The sequence below is a fragment of the Pan troglodytes genome, chromosome 10, assembly GCF_028858775.2.
Source record: "Pan troglodytes isolate AG18354 chromosome 10, NHGRI_mPanTro3-v2.0_pri, whole genome shotgun sequence".
Taxonomy (NCBI): Eukaryota; Metazoa; Chordata; class Mammalia; order Primates; family Hominidae; genus Pan; species Pan troglodytes.
The window spans coordinates 139,089,508-139,105,235 of NC_072408.2; the positions used below are offsets into that span (position 1 = coordinate 139,089,508).

The 15,728-nt window shown below is 59.6% G+C and overlaps 1 protein-coding gene across 2 annotated transcripts in view; it reads right to left on the reverse strand.

The window, feature by feature from the left end:
• The window catches only part of GALNT9 (polypeptide N-acetylgalactosaminyltransferase 9), a 133,168-nt gene that overhangs the window by 40,991 nt on the left and 76,449 nt on the right, over window positions 1-15,728 (reverse strand). For both annotated transcript variants that reach the window (XR_002938899.3, XM_009426595.5), the window contains exon 6: window positions 11,231-11,348. Coding sequence is in view for 1 of the 2 variants with exons in the window: in XM_009426595.5 (XP_009424870.3) it covers window positions 11,231-11,348 (118 nt within the window). In the remaining variant the exon portion in view is untranslated. The remainder of the gene's footprint in view (window positions 1-11,230; window positions 11,349-15,728) is intronic.

Consider the following 15,728-nt stretch of genomic DNA (forward strand, 5'->3'; position numbering starts at 1 on the left):
AGAGAGGAGACAGCGTGGAGCCCCTAGTGCCACACACTTGATGGGGCGAGAGAGGAGATAGAGTGGAGCCCCTAGTGCCACACACTCGATGGGGCGAGAGGGACAGCGTGGAGCTGGCCCACAAGCTCGGAGTGTGTGGGGCAGAGGACAGTGCTGGAGGAGGAGTGAGGAGCCGGGTGCGGTGGGCGCTGTGCACGGTGTGGTCATTGGAGCTGGGACCCGGAGACTGGGAATCAGGCAGCTTCCAAAATGTGCCAAAGAACAAACTGTGTGGGGTAGAGCCAAGATTTGAACCCAGGGTCCTAGAGGAGAGGTGGACAGGAGGAGAGAGCAGAGGGAGAGAGTGTTGGGGGGCACCGGATGCGGGAACTGGAGCTCAGAAGAGAAGGAAGCTGGGGCACAGCTCAGAGGTGGGGAAAGGTACCCGACCTCTTTCCAAACCCCCTTGAAGTGCCCCTCCAGGGTGGTCAGCGTGGAGTTGGGGAAGGGGGAGACCCTGCCCTGCCACCCACCCCACAGCAGCCAGAGCCAGTTGCTCAGCCCCCAGTGGCCCTGGCGGCCAGCCCCTCGGGACAGGGCAGGAGGGTCCCCCGGGCTGGAGTTCAACCCTCAGGACGGGGCAGGAGGGTCCCCCGGGCTGGAGTTCAACCCTCGGGACAGGGCAGGAGGGTCCCCCGGGCTGGAGTTCAACCCTCGGGACAGGGCAGGAGGGTCCCCCGGGCTGGAGTTCAACCCTCGGGACAGGGCAGGAGGGTCCCCCGGGCTGGAGTTCAACCCTCGGGACAGGGCAGGAGGGTCCTCCGGGCTGGAGTTCAACCCTCGGGACAGGGCAGGAGGGTCCTCCGGGCTGGAGTTCAACCCTCGGGACAGGGCAGGAGGGTCCTCTGGGCTGGAGTTCAACCCTCGGAACAGGGCAGAAGATCCCCTGGGCTGGAGTTCAAGGTCAGATGGGCCTTTCAAATACAAGCAAATGCCAGCCTCCCTCCCCCAGGCATCGATCTCGTGAATAAATCAGCAATGACAGCCCCGTAAATCCTTGGCCAGCCGCCTCCAAGCTCCAGCAGGACAGGCGGCTGGCGGGGAGCGGGTGGGGGCCATGGCCCTGGAGTGGGGGTCGCGGTGGGCCTGGGTCGGGGCCAAGGGAGCCACATCCAGTGTGGGGGCTGCGGGCTCCAGGCCTGGTGTCTCTGGAGGGGGCCTCGGAACCGGAGGGGAAGACCCCACAGCGTCTGCGGAGCTCCCTGAGGCCCCACAGCACCTGTCATCACGGCTGCCAGGGAGTCAGCTCTGCAAAATCATCACAGACGTGGGGGGATGGCGTCTCTCCCTCCCCCAGCCCTCTCCCCTTCCTTCCTTCCCACCTTCTTTCCTTTCTTCTATCTTTCCTTTCAAGCTCCAAACTTGCACTTTGATTTCCTTCAAGAGTCCACCCTTATCTGTACCTGGTTAAAATAATCAGCGAAAACCAAAGCCATCCTGAAGATCGCCCGGCCTCGCGAGGTGTAAGGTTTCGGGGCATCAAGCCTGGCCTCTGCCAGCCACGCCTCCTGGGGGTCTCCCGCGTCTAAGTCTTGCTGTGCCCCCAATTTCAAGTCAGTGGTGATCCCTGTGGTCTATCCTGGGCATGGCGGCCCCTCATGCCCGTTTTCCCAGGGTTGGTTTGGCTGTGGTCTTTGTGACATCGGGACGGGAAAGCCATGTGGGTGCTGGTCATGTGGCCTCCCACAGCCTGGCTTCCTCCCACAGGCCCCACAGCTGTTCTTGTCCTCATCCCATCTGGTAACCCTCGTATCCTGGATCTCTCCGGGTGCTCCATGGCCCATGGGATTCCGCCCAGGTCCTCTTCTCCACTGGACTTCTCCTCCATCTCTCCGGGAGCCCAGGGCTGCCCTGACCCCAGTGTGGAGCGGCCAGGTCTCTCGGGACTGTGGCTGCTGAGGCTGTGCAGGCAGCGTGGGACCCAGGGCTGGTTGGCTGTGTCCTGACCTGGAGTCTGGCTGCCTTCACGTGGAGCTCCTGTATCTGCCGTGTACCCTCAGCTGCCCCAGGCCACCTGATCACACCCGTCCACACCTGTTCATACCTGTCCACACCTGCTCACACCCATCCACACCAGTTCACAGCTGCTCACACCTGCCCAAACCTGCTCACAGCTGCCTGCACCTGCCTACACCTTCTGACATCTGCTTATACCGTACACAGGTGCTCACACCTGCCCAAACACCTGCCTACACCTTCTGACACCTGCTTTTACCTGTTCACTGCTGCTCACACCTGCCCATACCTGTTTACACCTGCACACAGCTGCCCACACCTGCTGACACCTGCATACAGCTGCCTGTACCTACCTACGCCTACTCACAACTGCATATACCTGCTGACACCTGCTAACACCTGCCAGTAACTGCTCACACCACACACCTGCTCACACCACACACCTGCCCACAGCTGCCTCTGCAGGAGATGCCCAGTGTGGTGGGTGGTGGGTGGGGGACGGGGTCCCCTCCCTTCTGCTCAGGCAAAGGAAATATGTGCTCAGTTCGGGGCCACCTGTGCAGAATTGGTGGGGCCTGACGCAGCCTCACCACGTGGCATGGAAGCAAGCACAGGACAGCGCTTGACCCAAGCGGAGAGGCATCTGCCAGGCCTGTGGTGGAGGCTGGGGGGTGGAACCCTCCATCTGTGGCATGTGACCCAAAACCTCTGCATGAGGGACCCCCGCGCCAGGCCTGCCCCTGCTGCCCTCTAGCTTCAGGGCCTCTACCTCTCCCCAGCGTGCGGCCTAGACCCAGGCCCTCAGGAAACATCTGTGACCCCAGCAGACGGGGAGCCAGGCAAGGACTCTGGAGTGGGTGAGCCAAGGTCAGGTGGAGGTCACGTGTGTTTCCTGTGGCTGCCGTCCGCCACGAATTCCACAGCTCGGTGGCTTGAAGGACACAGTCATGACCTTACAGCAACGAGCCTGGCTGATGCCTCCAAGGCTAAGGACGCGGGCAGGGGCTGCCCAGGACCCAGGAGAGAGGGGAGAGAGGGGGCGTCATCCCAGAGCCCGTAAGGGACACGGCCGGCTGCTGGGTCCCTCACGGCGGAGACCGAGGACTCCCCTTTGCAGGTAGCTCTGGGGTCACTGGCGAGGGGGACAGAGCTGGATGGGAGGCTTCAGGAGGGGCCGGGCAGGGGGACGTGGAGACGGTGCACTCATAACCCTACTACGGCTTCCTGTAAGGGGGAGTGGAGGCCGGGGCAGCAGCCGCAGGGGCGACACGGTGTCAAGGTCTCCTGGACATTGTGCCACTGCTGGTGCCAGAGAGACCACGGTTTTGCAGATGCCCAGGACAGGCCAGAGGGCGGGGCCGTGGCATGGGGAGGGGCTGCCCTAGGGATGGGGACTCCTGGCCTGGCTGACCTGCACCTGGCCAGTGGAAGGCAAAGGTGGGCAGGCCTGAGTGTGAGTCTCACATCCATCTGCTGCGTGGCCCTGGGCAGGTCACTCAGCCTCTCTGGGCCTCAGCTCCTCCCCAGGGCTGTGGGAGGGGCCAGGAGAATGACAGCCTGATTCCTCCGCCCCCTCATCTGCAGGCCACCCGCCCAGGGACGTGCTACCATTTACCTAACACACGTCTTTAAATCCACCCAAAGGATAACTGCATGAATTTTAACAGTAAACTCTTTATCACTGCCTTAGGAGAGGACCATTATCTCTTGCCAAAAATGAGAGATAACTGTACAAATAAATACAATAAAATACACACCGCAGTTAAAGTGGTTGGATACCACAGTCTGGAAGGCTTTGTCGTCTGACGGCCGCTTGAAAGGTGAGACTGTTCAGCATCAGAGGTGCTCTAGAACCTGGCCTAGATTTTCCTCTTGAAATAATCAGAAAGCTTAGAAGAGAACAGGGGTACTTTTCAGGATGAGGGATAATTTTTTATCTTCATGTGGGGGTGGGGGCCACACAGCATTGACATCTGTCAGAACCCAGGAGCTGTGTGGGGGTGGGGGACAGGCAGAGAGAGAGAGACAGAGAGACACAGAGACAGAGAAAGAGACACAGAGAGACAGAGAGAGAGACACATACACTGAGAGACTGAGATACAGAGAGACACAGAGACAGAGACACAGAGAGACAGAGAGAGACACACACTGAGAGACTGAGAGACACAGTCAGAGACAGAGTCAGAGACAGAGACAGAGAGACACAGAGACAGAGACACAGAGACAGAAAGAGAGACACACTGAGAGACTGAGAGACAGAGAGACAGAGTCAGAGACAGAGAGGCAGAGAGAGACAGAGAGACAAAGAGGCAGAGATACAGAGAGACAGAGAGAGACACACACACTGAGAGACTGAGAGACAGAGAGACAGAGTCAGAGACAGTCAGAGACAGAGAGAGACAGAGAGACACAGAGACAGAGACACAGAGAGACAGAGAGAGACACACACACTGAGAGACTGAGAGACAGAGAGACAGAGTCAGAGACAGAGTCAGAGACAGAGAGAGACAGAGAGACAAAGAGACAGAGATACAGACAGACTGAGACAAAGAGACACAGAGAGACAAAAAGACTGAGAGAGATAGAGACAGAGACATGGAGAGAATGAGGCAGAGACTGGGAGGCAGAGACAGATGCAGAGACAGAGATAAAGAGACACAGAAAAACTGAGAGAGACAAAGAGAGGAAGAGACAAGGAGATAAAGTGACACAGAGAGACAGACCACAGAGAGAGACGCAGAGAGAGGGGAATCATTTCTTGTGAGGGGCCTGGCCTCACGCAGCCGCCTGCCTGGGAGCTGCTAGGCTGTCTGGTGTCTGGGGAGAGGAGTGATCAGAGGTGAAGAGTGGCTCCCCCACCCGGGCCCGCCGCTCTAAACACAGGAAGATCCACAGTCCTTGGGCAGTTTATAGAACTGCTCCCCTTGGGGCCTATCAGGATGTGTGGTCTTAAATCATTGCTGTTTAATATTCAACAGTTACTCCACTGAGAACAAGCGTATTTAGGGGACGTTGCTTGAGAGGAATCTCCTCTCTAAATGGCGGGGTTGAGTGGGGTGGTCGCCCTACAGGTCAGGGATCTGGAATACGACCAAGTCAGGCGCCGCCATCGGGCTGGGGGTCACCGTGCCCCTCCCTGTAGCCCCGGCCTGGCTCTGGCCTCTGGCCGGCAGACTCCAGGGCTGCAGGGAGACCCCACTGTACACCCCATGCTGGCCAGGTGGCTGGTGAAAGGGACCCTTTGGCTTCCAGCCTCCACTTGTTCAGCGCAGACATGGCCTCAGAACCAGCCCTCAGAACGGAGCAAGAATAGCCGTGCCCAGCTCGGACCCCGGGCGGCACTCACTCCAGTCGCTGGCAGTGCTGCTGCGGGCCTGGCGTGGCCCCGGGGCTCGGCTGTGGCTCCGTGCGTGGCCCCGGGGCTCGACTGTGGGCTCCGTGCGTGGCCCCGGGGCTCGGCTGTGGCGCCGTGCGTGGCCCTGGGGCTCGGCTGTGGCTCCGTGCGTGGCCCCGGGGCTCGGCTGTGGCTCTGTGCGTGGCCCCGGGGCTCGGCTGTGCTCTATGGGCCTCGGACCTGCTCCTCTTCACTCTCTGCCGTGTTTTTCTTCCTCTTTTATTCTGTTTATAATTTACCTTATCTTGCTGGAACCCTTCTGTTTCCTGGCAAGTTACCAGAACCTGATCACCAGCAGAATTGGAATGTGCAGTATGATCTATACATATTTACACACATGCCAGGCACCCTTCCCGGGGCCCTCCCTATACCCATTTACACACACACCACACACCCTTCCCGGGGGTCCGTCAGGGCCCCCAGTGGCCTCAGTGTCCAGTCCTCCCCGTCCTCCGGAGCTCTCTCTGGTGGGGGCCCCAGTCCTCCCCGTCCTCCGGAGCTCTCTCTGGTGGGGGCCCCAGTCCTCCCCATCCTCCGGAGCTCTCTCTCTCTGGTGGGGGCCCCACCTGGCAGACCTGAAGGTCAGGGCATCCACTCTTTGGGGAAACGAAGTTGGGTTCGTAGGGGCAGCTCTGGTGTTGTTGGTCCTTCCCTCCAGACACCACGTCTCTTCGTCTGGCTCCCAGGAGACCCCAGTTCTATTTCTATTTCTCCCGCCTCTGTCATCCCCTCAAACTGCTTCTGCATAGCCCCCACTCTGCCTCTCAGGCTTTAACCCCAACTGTGAGCCCCACCTGGCTGTCCCGGGGCCACTGAACTCCACGTGTCCATCGTGGCTCTCCCCAACATGCCACCACGCACCGGCTGGCATTCTGTCCCTATGAAGGCCCTGCCTGCCTGGGGACTGGGAATCAGCCGCTGTCCCAGCCCACCCGTCAATCACCCATCAATCACCGTCTCTTGCCAGCTTTGCATCCTAAATATTTTTTGGAAGAGTCCCGTGTCCGCCACACCCCACAAGAAAGAAAGTTCACCCTACTGGGCTCAACAGGAAAGATGTTAATGAAGGGAAGCTTTAGGGATGTGTGGTTAGGGGCATGGGGACAGACGGGGGCAGTGCAACCTCAGGGGCGGCAACGTGGAGTTCTCGACACCGGCATAGTGCGGCCTCGGGCCGGCCACTCGGACCATGGTGCAGCTTCCGACAACCTGTGGTGCCTCCACGGGCCAAGACAGCCTGAGGTGCCTCCATGGGCCAAGCGCACAAGGTGGGAGGAGGGAAGGAGCTGGGGGTCTGGAAAGCGGTGGTCAGCATCTGAGGGCCCGGCAGGGCTGGGGCTAGACGGGGGGGGCGTGGTGATGGGGCTGGATGGGGGGGCGTGGTGATGGGGCTGGATGGGGGCGTGGTGATGGGGCTGGACGGGGGGGCGTGGTGATGGGGCTGGACGGGGGGGCGTGGTGATGGGGCTGGACGGGGGGGGCGTGGTGATGGGGCTGGATGGGGGCGTGGTGATGGGGCTGGACGGGGGGGCGTGGTGATGGGGCTGGACGGGGGGGCGTGGTGATGTGGCTGGATGGGGGCGTGGTGATGGGGCTGGATGGGGGCGTGGTGATGGGGCTGGACGGGGGGGCGTGGTGATGGGGCTGGATGGGGGCGTGGTGATGGGGCTGGATGGGGGCGTGGTGATGGGGCTGGACGGGGGGGCGTGGTGATGGGGCTGGACGGGGGGGCGTGGTGATGGGGCTGGATGGGGGGGTGTGGTGATGGGGCTGGACGGGGGGGCGTGGTGATGTGGCTGGATGGGGGCGTGGTGATGTGGCTGGATGGGGGGCGTGGTGATGGGGCTGGACGGGGGCGTGGTGATGGGGCTGGATGGGGGGGCGTGGTGATGGGGCTGGACGGGGGCGTGGTGATGTGGCTGGACGGGCAGCATGGTGATGGGGCTGGACGGGGGGGCGTGGTGATGGGGCTGGACGGGGGCGTGGTGATGGGGCTGGACGGGGGGGCGTGGTGATGGGGCTGGATGGGGGGGCGTGGTGATGGGGCTGGATGGGGGCGTGGTGATGGGGCTGGACGGGGGGGACGTGGTGATGGGGCTGGACGGGGGGCGTGGTGATGGGGCTGGTCGGGGGGCGTGGTGATGGGGCTGGTCGGGGGGCGTGGTGATGGGGTAGGACGGGGGCGTGGTGATGGGGACAGGTGAGTTGCCTGTCCCTCACCAGGAGAACTGGGTTCTGGTTCTCAGCCTGTCTCCCACCGTAGAGCAACCTCTGACCGCCAGACAGGACACCAAGGTGAAAACTTTCAAGCCCCCAGGACGGGAGAGAGGTCAGGGGGAGAGGTCGGGGGAGAGGTGGCAGGGAGGGCACGGAGGTCAGGGAGTGGAGCAAACGCTGGGCGCGGCCACAGCTGTGCCTTGTCAGGGGATGAAGGTGAAAGACAGAACCCGCGGTGACACAGGCTCCCCTGCCCCGCGGAGGAGTCAGGCCATCAGAAAGGCCCCTATGTCAGCCAGGCGTGGTGGTTCACACCTGGAATCCCAGCACTGTGGGAGGCAGAGGCGGGCAGATCACCTGAGCTCAGGAGTTTGAGACCAGCCTGATCAACATGGTGAAACCTCGTCTCTACTAAAAGTACAAAAATTAGCCGGGCATGGTGGCATGTGCCTGTAGTGCCACCTACTCGGGAGGCTGAAGCAGGAGAATCACTTGAACCCGGGAGGCGGAGGTTGCAGTGAGCAGAAATCGTGCCACTGCACTCCAGCCTGGGCAACAGAGTAAGACTCTGTCTTAAAAAAAAGAAAGGCCCCTGTGTCATGGAGACGGGAGGGAAGCTCTCCAACGACTGCAGCCAGGGCCCTCTGTGGTCCGGCACCCACACCCCCAGCCCAGCCTGCTGACCCTCGCCCAGCCAGGGCCCTCCGTGGTCCGGCACCCACACCCCCAGCCCGGCCTGCTGACCCTCGCCCAGCCGGGGTCCTCCGTGCTCCGGCACCCACACCCCCAGCCCGGCCTGCTGACCCTCGCCCAGCCGGGGTCCTCCGTGCTCCGGCACCCACACCCCCAGCCCGGCCTGCTGACCCTCGCCCAGCCGGGGCCCTCCGTGGTCCGGCACCCACACCCCCAGCCCGGCCTGCTGACCCTCGCCCAGCCGGGGCCCTCCGTGGTCCGGCACCCACACCCCCAGCCCGGCCTGCTGACCCTCGCCCAGCCGGGGTCCTCCGTGCTCCGGCACCCACACCCCCAGCCCAGCCTGCTGACCCTCGCCCAGCCGGGGCCCTCTGTGGTCCGGCACCCACACCCCCAGCCCGGCCTGCTGACCCTCGCCCAGCCGGGGCCCTCCGTGGTCCGGCACCCACACCCCCAGCCCAGCCTGCTGACCCTCGCCCAGCCGGGGCCCTCCGTGGTCCGGCACCCACACCCCCAGCCCAGCCTGCTGACCCTCGCCCAGCCAGGGCCCTCCGTGGTCCGGCACCCACACCCCCAGCCCAGCCTGCTGACCCTCGCCCAGCCAGGGCCCTCTGTGGTCCGGCACCCACAGCCCCAGCCCGGCCTGCTGACCCTCGCCCAGCCAGGGCCCTCCGTGGTCCGGCACCCATACCCCCAGCCCGGCCTGCTGACCCTCGCCCAGCCGGGGTCCTCCGTGCTCCGGCACCCACACCCCCAGCCCGGCCTGCTGACCCTCACCCACCACACAGGTTCGCTGTCGTCCCGGCTTTGCTCTGAGCCTGAGCCTGGGATGCACCCACGACCCAGCCTCCTGGGACCTCCTCTCACTGCAGCTGGGTTTGGCCCACGGGAGCCGATTTTGTTTGGAGGGGAGGTGGGCGTGTTTCTCCCCTGGGCCCTTCCTGCTGAGGCAACTTGTCTTTCACTGACGGTGGCTCTGTCCCCAGGACCACATCTGCTGGGTGCCCTCCACCCCAGGGGTCCCGTCCTCCCTCGCTCTTCGGCCTTGGTGGTGGCTGCGCACTGCCGGTCCCCGGCACCCTCCCCAGGCTGTCCTCCTTGTCTCTGCGGTGCGTTCCGTCCCTCTGAGGGCCTCGGCTTTCTTAGGCCCCTGACTGCTGGCCTGGTCTCCTGCCCCACAGGGTGAGCATCGGGGGAGACGGTGAGAGAAGCCGACACCCGCGTGGGTGCGTTCAATCCACGGCCGACCCGCCAAGGTCTGGTGTTTAACAATCACAGCAGTTAAGGGAAGTCAGAATATTAAAGAACCTGCCAGATTAACTTCCAGCTTCCATTTTAAAAATGTGTAATTGAGGATTGATTCTAGATGTGCAATTTAAAATCGGACAGGATGAGAGGATTAAAGGCACCTGCAAACAGTCCTGACATCCTTCACAGATCTGGTCTCAATTCAATTTATTAAACTAGATATTTTAAAGCACTTGGTCGGGGGGATTTCTGGTATGATATCAGGCATTCAAAGTGATTAAAAGAAAATAAAACACTATGTTTGTAAGTGCCATTTTTAAAAGGCTCAAGGGACTTTAAAGGCACAAAAGCAGTGAATTCTGTTTCACGGTATTATTTTATTTTATTTTATCATATATTTTTTGAAATGGAGTCTCACTCTGTCACCCAGGCTGGAGTGCAGTGATGCGATCTCAGCTCACTGCAATTTCCGCCTCCTGGGTTCAAGCGATTCTCCTGCCTCAGCCTCCTGAGTAGCTGGGATTATAGGCGTGCACCACCATGCCTGGTTAATTTTTGTATTTTTAGTAGAGGCAGGGTTTTATCATACTGGTCAGGCTGGTCTCGAACTTCTGTCCTCATGATCCACCCACCTCTGCCTCCCACAGTGTTGGGATTACAGGCGTGAGCCTCAGTGCCCGGCCTCACAGTATTATTTAATCTGCCCAACCTGAGTTAAACAATCGCAGCCATGGGGAAGGAGGCCGTTTTATTGATTGAATTTGTGTCCATGATAGTACGATCTTTAAAGTGAACTGCAAGCTTACAGCATATAGGTTTTGAAAGGTGCAACTTAATAAACTACATATAAATTTTTAAAACTAGCCTGAACTCTTTTCTGTGAATAGAAGCCCCATGGGCAAAACACAAAGGAAACCAAACGAACCTCCAAAATAAAAAACCCGCAACCTCCAAAATAAAAACCTAAGAAGCAGAAGCCCGGCCGAGCTCAGAGCCTCACACAGACACGGTCCCAGGAGGCAGAAGCCCGGCCGAGCTCGGAGCCTCACACCCACCCTCTGTGCCGAAGGACCCACTTTTCCAAGGTCCCAATCCATTGTCACCTGGGGGCAATTCATAAACAGCAAAACAAAGGGCATGAAAAATAAAGTAGACATGGGAAATGCCATCTTTTGTGATTCTACAAAATTTCTCAGTGATGTTGCCACTGAGCTTCTAGCAAGACTCAGGGTAGCCCCATCTCACTGTCCCCAACTCCAGCTCAGGGACCCCGGGAGCCTTGGCCGCCCAGCTTGGCTTCCAGCTGCCTCAGCCTAGGCTCTGGAGAGGCCTCAGTGCGCTGAGCAGGAGCCTTGGCCGCCCAGCTTGGCTTCCAGCTGCCTCAGCCTAGGCTCTGGAGAGGCCTCAGTGCGCTGAGCAGGAGCCTTGGCCGCCCAGCTTGGCTTCCAGCTGCCTCAGCCTAGGCTCTGGAGAGGCCTCAGTGCGCTGAGCAGGAGCCCTGGACCTCACCCCGTCCCCAGACGCCACGGCCGCACTCGTCCTCACCCCGTCCCCAGACGCCATGGCTGCACTCGCCCTCACCCTGTCCCCAGACGCCGCAGCCTCACTCGTCCTCACCCCGTCCCCGGACGCCAAGGCCTCACTCACCCTCACCCTGTCCCTGGACACCGTGGCCACACTCACCCTCATGCCCAGTTCTACGTTCTCGCCGCCGTACACCTCCATGCCGGGGTCCAGCAGCCCAATGTCTCCGAAGTACTCGCGGTCCACTACGAAGGAGCAGCCGATCATGGCTGGGGTCCTGGGAGGCAGAGACAGCGGCGTGAGGACCTCGCTGTGCAGGCCTGAGCCCTGCCTGCTGGGCCATGAGCCAGGAAAGCCTGGAAGACCCCACCACTCCCTCCCTCCTGTGCCTCCTCCCTGTGCACTCAGGTCCCTGTGCTCAAGGTGAGGGGCTGCTGCTCCTCCAGCCACCAGGACTTGAGTCCCTTGGAGCCTGGTCAAGCCCTCAGCCCAGACAGCGTCCAAATGCTGAATGCCAACAGATGACAGAACCCGCATTCAATTCAGCTTAGTGTAGGAGGTTTAAAAAAAGATCAATCGGCCAGCACAGTAGCTCACGCCTGTTATCCCAGCACTTAGGGAGGCTGAGGCAGGAGGATCACTGGAGCCTGGGAAGTTGAGGCTGCAGTGAGCTGGTATTGCACCACTACTCTCCAGCCTGGGCAACAGAGTGAGATCCTGTCTCCCCTCTCCCCTGAAAAAAGATCAGTTTACCTAAGGAGCCCTGTGGTTGCCTTGAACATCATTTCCCAAGTTCGAGTGAGTCACTTGCCCGCCTCCCCCATGCTTCATCCTAACTGTGTATCAGGAGCCAGGACTGCAATGGGCATGGGCAGTTGCGTAGGTTGTGCACTGCTCAACTCCACAGAACCCTGTTGATGACAGATTCTGAACGATGCAGCTTGGAGCTGTGAGTGCACAGCCTGTGCAGCTATGTGCCACAGACTGCCAGCTGTACTATACTTCCTGTAATAATTCTAAAACATCAGCCGACTTAGCCTGGCCCCATCTCTGTGAAATCATGCATTGGTATGCTAGTTATATTTTTTCTAATATGTATTGAGAGTGCATCAGTGCTGCAAATCCCCTGGGAAGAGGCTGCATGGACGGCAGTGGTGAAGGCAGGATCTGCGGAGCGGTGAAGGCAGGATCTGCGGAGCGGTGAAGGCAGGATCAGCGGAGCGGTGAAGGCAGGATCTGCGGAGCGGTGAAGGCAGGATCCGCGGAGCGGTGAAGGCAGGATCCGCGGAGCGGTGAAGGCAGGATCTGCGGAGCAGTGAAGGCAGGATCTGCGGAGCAGTGAAGGCAGGATCTGCAGAGTGGAGCTGGAGGATAAGCTGGTGTGCCATTGTGGGCCACATGACGCGCGAGCTCATTCACTCATCCCTCTCAGGTTTCTACTGGGTGTCTGGAAGGTGGCGGGAATTGAAAAAGAGGCAGGAAAATCACATCTCCAGCAAGGAGCAGGCAGAGTCTGTGTGTTGTAAGGAAGGAGGAACTTCTCATCTTTGCTAAAAGATTTTGCCTCAAAACAATTTCCTTGTCCGTGGAGAGCTTCATTTCTTCTGAGGCCTCAGGAGCTGTCAGAGGAAGCAGCAAAGCCTCACGCTATCCCCAGATGCCACGGCAGGCCGGCCAAAGGCCCCCACGGCCACAGTCAAGGCCAAGGCCGCCCTGCAGGCCTTGAGCTTCCCTGATCCTCCTCTGCGTATCAACGCATTCTTCCATAAAAACAACAGCAAAAAGTTGGCCTCTGTCATAATTTAAAGGAAGCAATTCTGTCCCCAGAGACTCAGCAGTCAGAAATAAATGCCCATCAATTGTCCAAGAATAGCAGGAGCATTAAAAAGCAATTGTCCTTTTATTTGTGCAAAGATCCAATTTGTTCTGTCATTAGATTTCGGCCACAAACCTAACAGTGATGAAATTTTAATACCCCCCTTGATTTTTAATAGCAACCTTTGATTGGGTAAGTTATAGTTTATCATATACAACAGGTATTTCTCCCGTTTTCTTAACACCAACAATCATTTCAGGGTGATCTCTGATGAAGTGAAGAGCCAGATTCTCTGCCACGTCTATTGTAGTGGGTAGCGTCTTTTTTATTATTGCTCAGAGTTCTAAAATAAAGCCCATGAGGCAAGGGAGGCAGCACCAGCTGGAACTGGATTGACTTGCCGGAGAGATGCCTGCTGTGATTACAGAAAAAGGCGGGCTGAGGGTTCTCAGGCTCGCGTGGGGCTGCCTGTCACCGTGGAGACAGCCTCCCCTCGGGGCGGTTCCGCCACACGCGGGGCACAGGGGTGCAGGGTGGAGGCCCCAGGTCCTGCCTGCTGGAGCTGCTCTGCCCGACGCCCGCACCTGCCCTCCAGTTCTCAGCTTCCGGGGCCTTAGTCCAGCCGGACGCCTCTTGTTAGCATCAGAAGCGACTCAGCCCAGCAGCCACGGAGGGACAGGTGGATACATGGAGAGTGGCCCGTCCAGCCTGTGGACCGCAATTCTGCAGTGGAAGGAGCGAGGCTGACACAGCCTGCGACGTGGAGGAACCCTGGAAACGTGGCACCGAGGGCAGGGAGCCAGGTGCAAGAGGCTGCCCCCCATGTGACTCCGTCCGCATGCAAGGAACAGAAGAGGCAAGTCCACGGGGGCAGGAAGTGGATTCGTGGATGCAGGGGCTGGGGCAGGGGGAACGGGGAGTGCCGGCTCGTGGGTGTGGGGTCCCCACGGGGAGGGAGGACAATGCTTTGGAACGAGACGGAGGTGGCGGCTGCACGACACTGTGATGGTCGAAACACCGCAGAGGTGCCCACTTTAGCGTGGTTGATTTATGTTATATGAGCTTCACCAAGGGCCCATTGAGTGCTCTGATCTTCCACAGACCCTGATAACAAGAAAAGCCAACGTGGCCGGGCACAGTGGCTCACGCCTGTAATCCCAGCACTTTGGGAGGCCAAGGCAGGCAGATCACCTGAGGTCAGGAGTTCAAGATCAGACTGGCCAATATGAAGAAACTCCATCTCTACTAAAAATACAAAAAATTAGCCAGGCGTAGTGGTGTGCACCTGTAATCCCAGCTACTCGGGAGGCTGAGGCAGGAGAGTCACTTGAACCTGGGAGGCGGAGATTGCAGTGGACTGAATGATGCCACCGCACTCCAGCCCGGGTGACAGAGGCGATTCCGTCTCAAACGACAACAACAACAACAAAGGCTCAGCTCATGCCGAGGTAAGACGGCGAGGAGGCGGTGGGCACCGCCCGTGTGGGTGGAGTCGGGACCCACATCCCCGGAGGCCCGCAGTGGACCTGTCGTCTGCACACGTGCACAGGGAGGCCTAGTGAGCCAAGTGTCCGTGAACCTGGGATAGGTACGTAAACAGCAGCGCGCGCGTAAGACACAATCCACGGAGAAGCTAAGACAAGGGCACCGGAGCCGCGTCCTTCCACACGGAGTTTGGAACACGTCGAGAATAACGCACACTGAAACCTCGCCGTGCAAGACCCAAGCGGTGACCGGCACACGGTACACGTACGTGCAGATGTGCGAGCCACAAACGCACGGAAACATCACCCGAGAGCTTGATTATTTACATTTCTTTCACATTCATTTGATTTTATGAATTTCGATCGATACAATTTTAACTTTGGTTTCAGTCAACACTTGCCACCTTCAATCAGAGGCACTGAAACGAAAAGTTAAAATTAAAACTGGAGTACGTTAAGGATGAAAAGCACAGGAAGGCACGTCCAGTTCACGACACAGATTACGGGGCAGGAAGCTGTGAAACAGGCCAGTGCTCTGCGTCTTGGGGGGCTCCCAGCATCCGCTTTCCGGGGAGGGGTGCAGCTGCTCTCATTTCTGTGTGGCTTGTCAATGGGGTAGGGGTCGCTGACTCCTTAAATCCTTGGAGCTCAGGGCTCTGCAAGGCCAGCTCTCAGAGGGGACTCCTCCGGGCCCACACCGCCCTCCCAGGTCTTCTTCTGACCAGGAGAGGTCTCAGGGACAGCGCCCTGTTCTTTGTTCCTCGGGCGAAGGAGAAAATCAGGGGTCTCCTCCCCGCAGGCCCGGCCCCCGGCAGACAGGGCTCTGCAAGCTGGAGGGCCCTGGGGAATGGAGGTAGTGCTTGGGGTTCCAGAGCTTTGGAGGGAATTTCCGAGTGGTTCTCAGGTGGGCAGGCCTGGTGTCAGCACAGCCCTTGATCCTGGAGGGGCTGGTGGCACATCAGCAGCCTCTGGGCACCCATAGCCTGGGGCCCCTGCCTCTTCCTGGAGGAACACATGTCCCCAGGTGTCCTCTGAAGTCACATTTGAACCAGCAACCCCGATGAGAGCCAGCTCCCCCGGGCCTGCCCCCCGCCTGCCAGGCTGCCTGTCCTTCCTGCCGTTCTCCCACCTTGCTCACGTGATGGGGGTGACGGATCTTAACTGGGATCCCAGGAATCCTCCATGATGAGGATGGTCCCCAGCGTCTGTCCGGGAGAAAGGAGCAGGGGAGCGGGAAGAGGACTAGAACAGGGTGGAGGCCAACAGGGCAGCCACCTCCACAGGCCCAGGCAGCGAGGCCACACTCCTGCCTAGGTCCCACTGAAGCTCAGGTGCTTCAACTCTGCAGGGAGCAAAG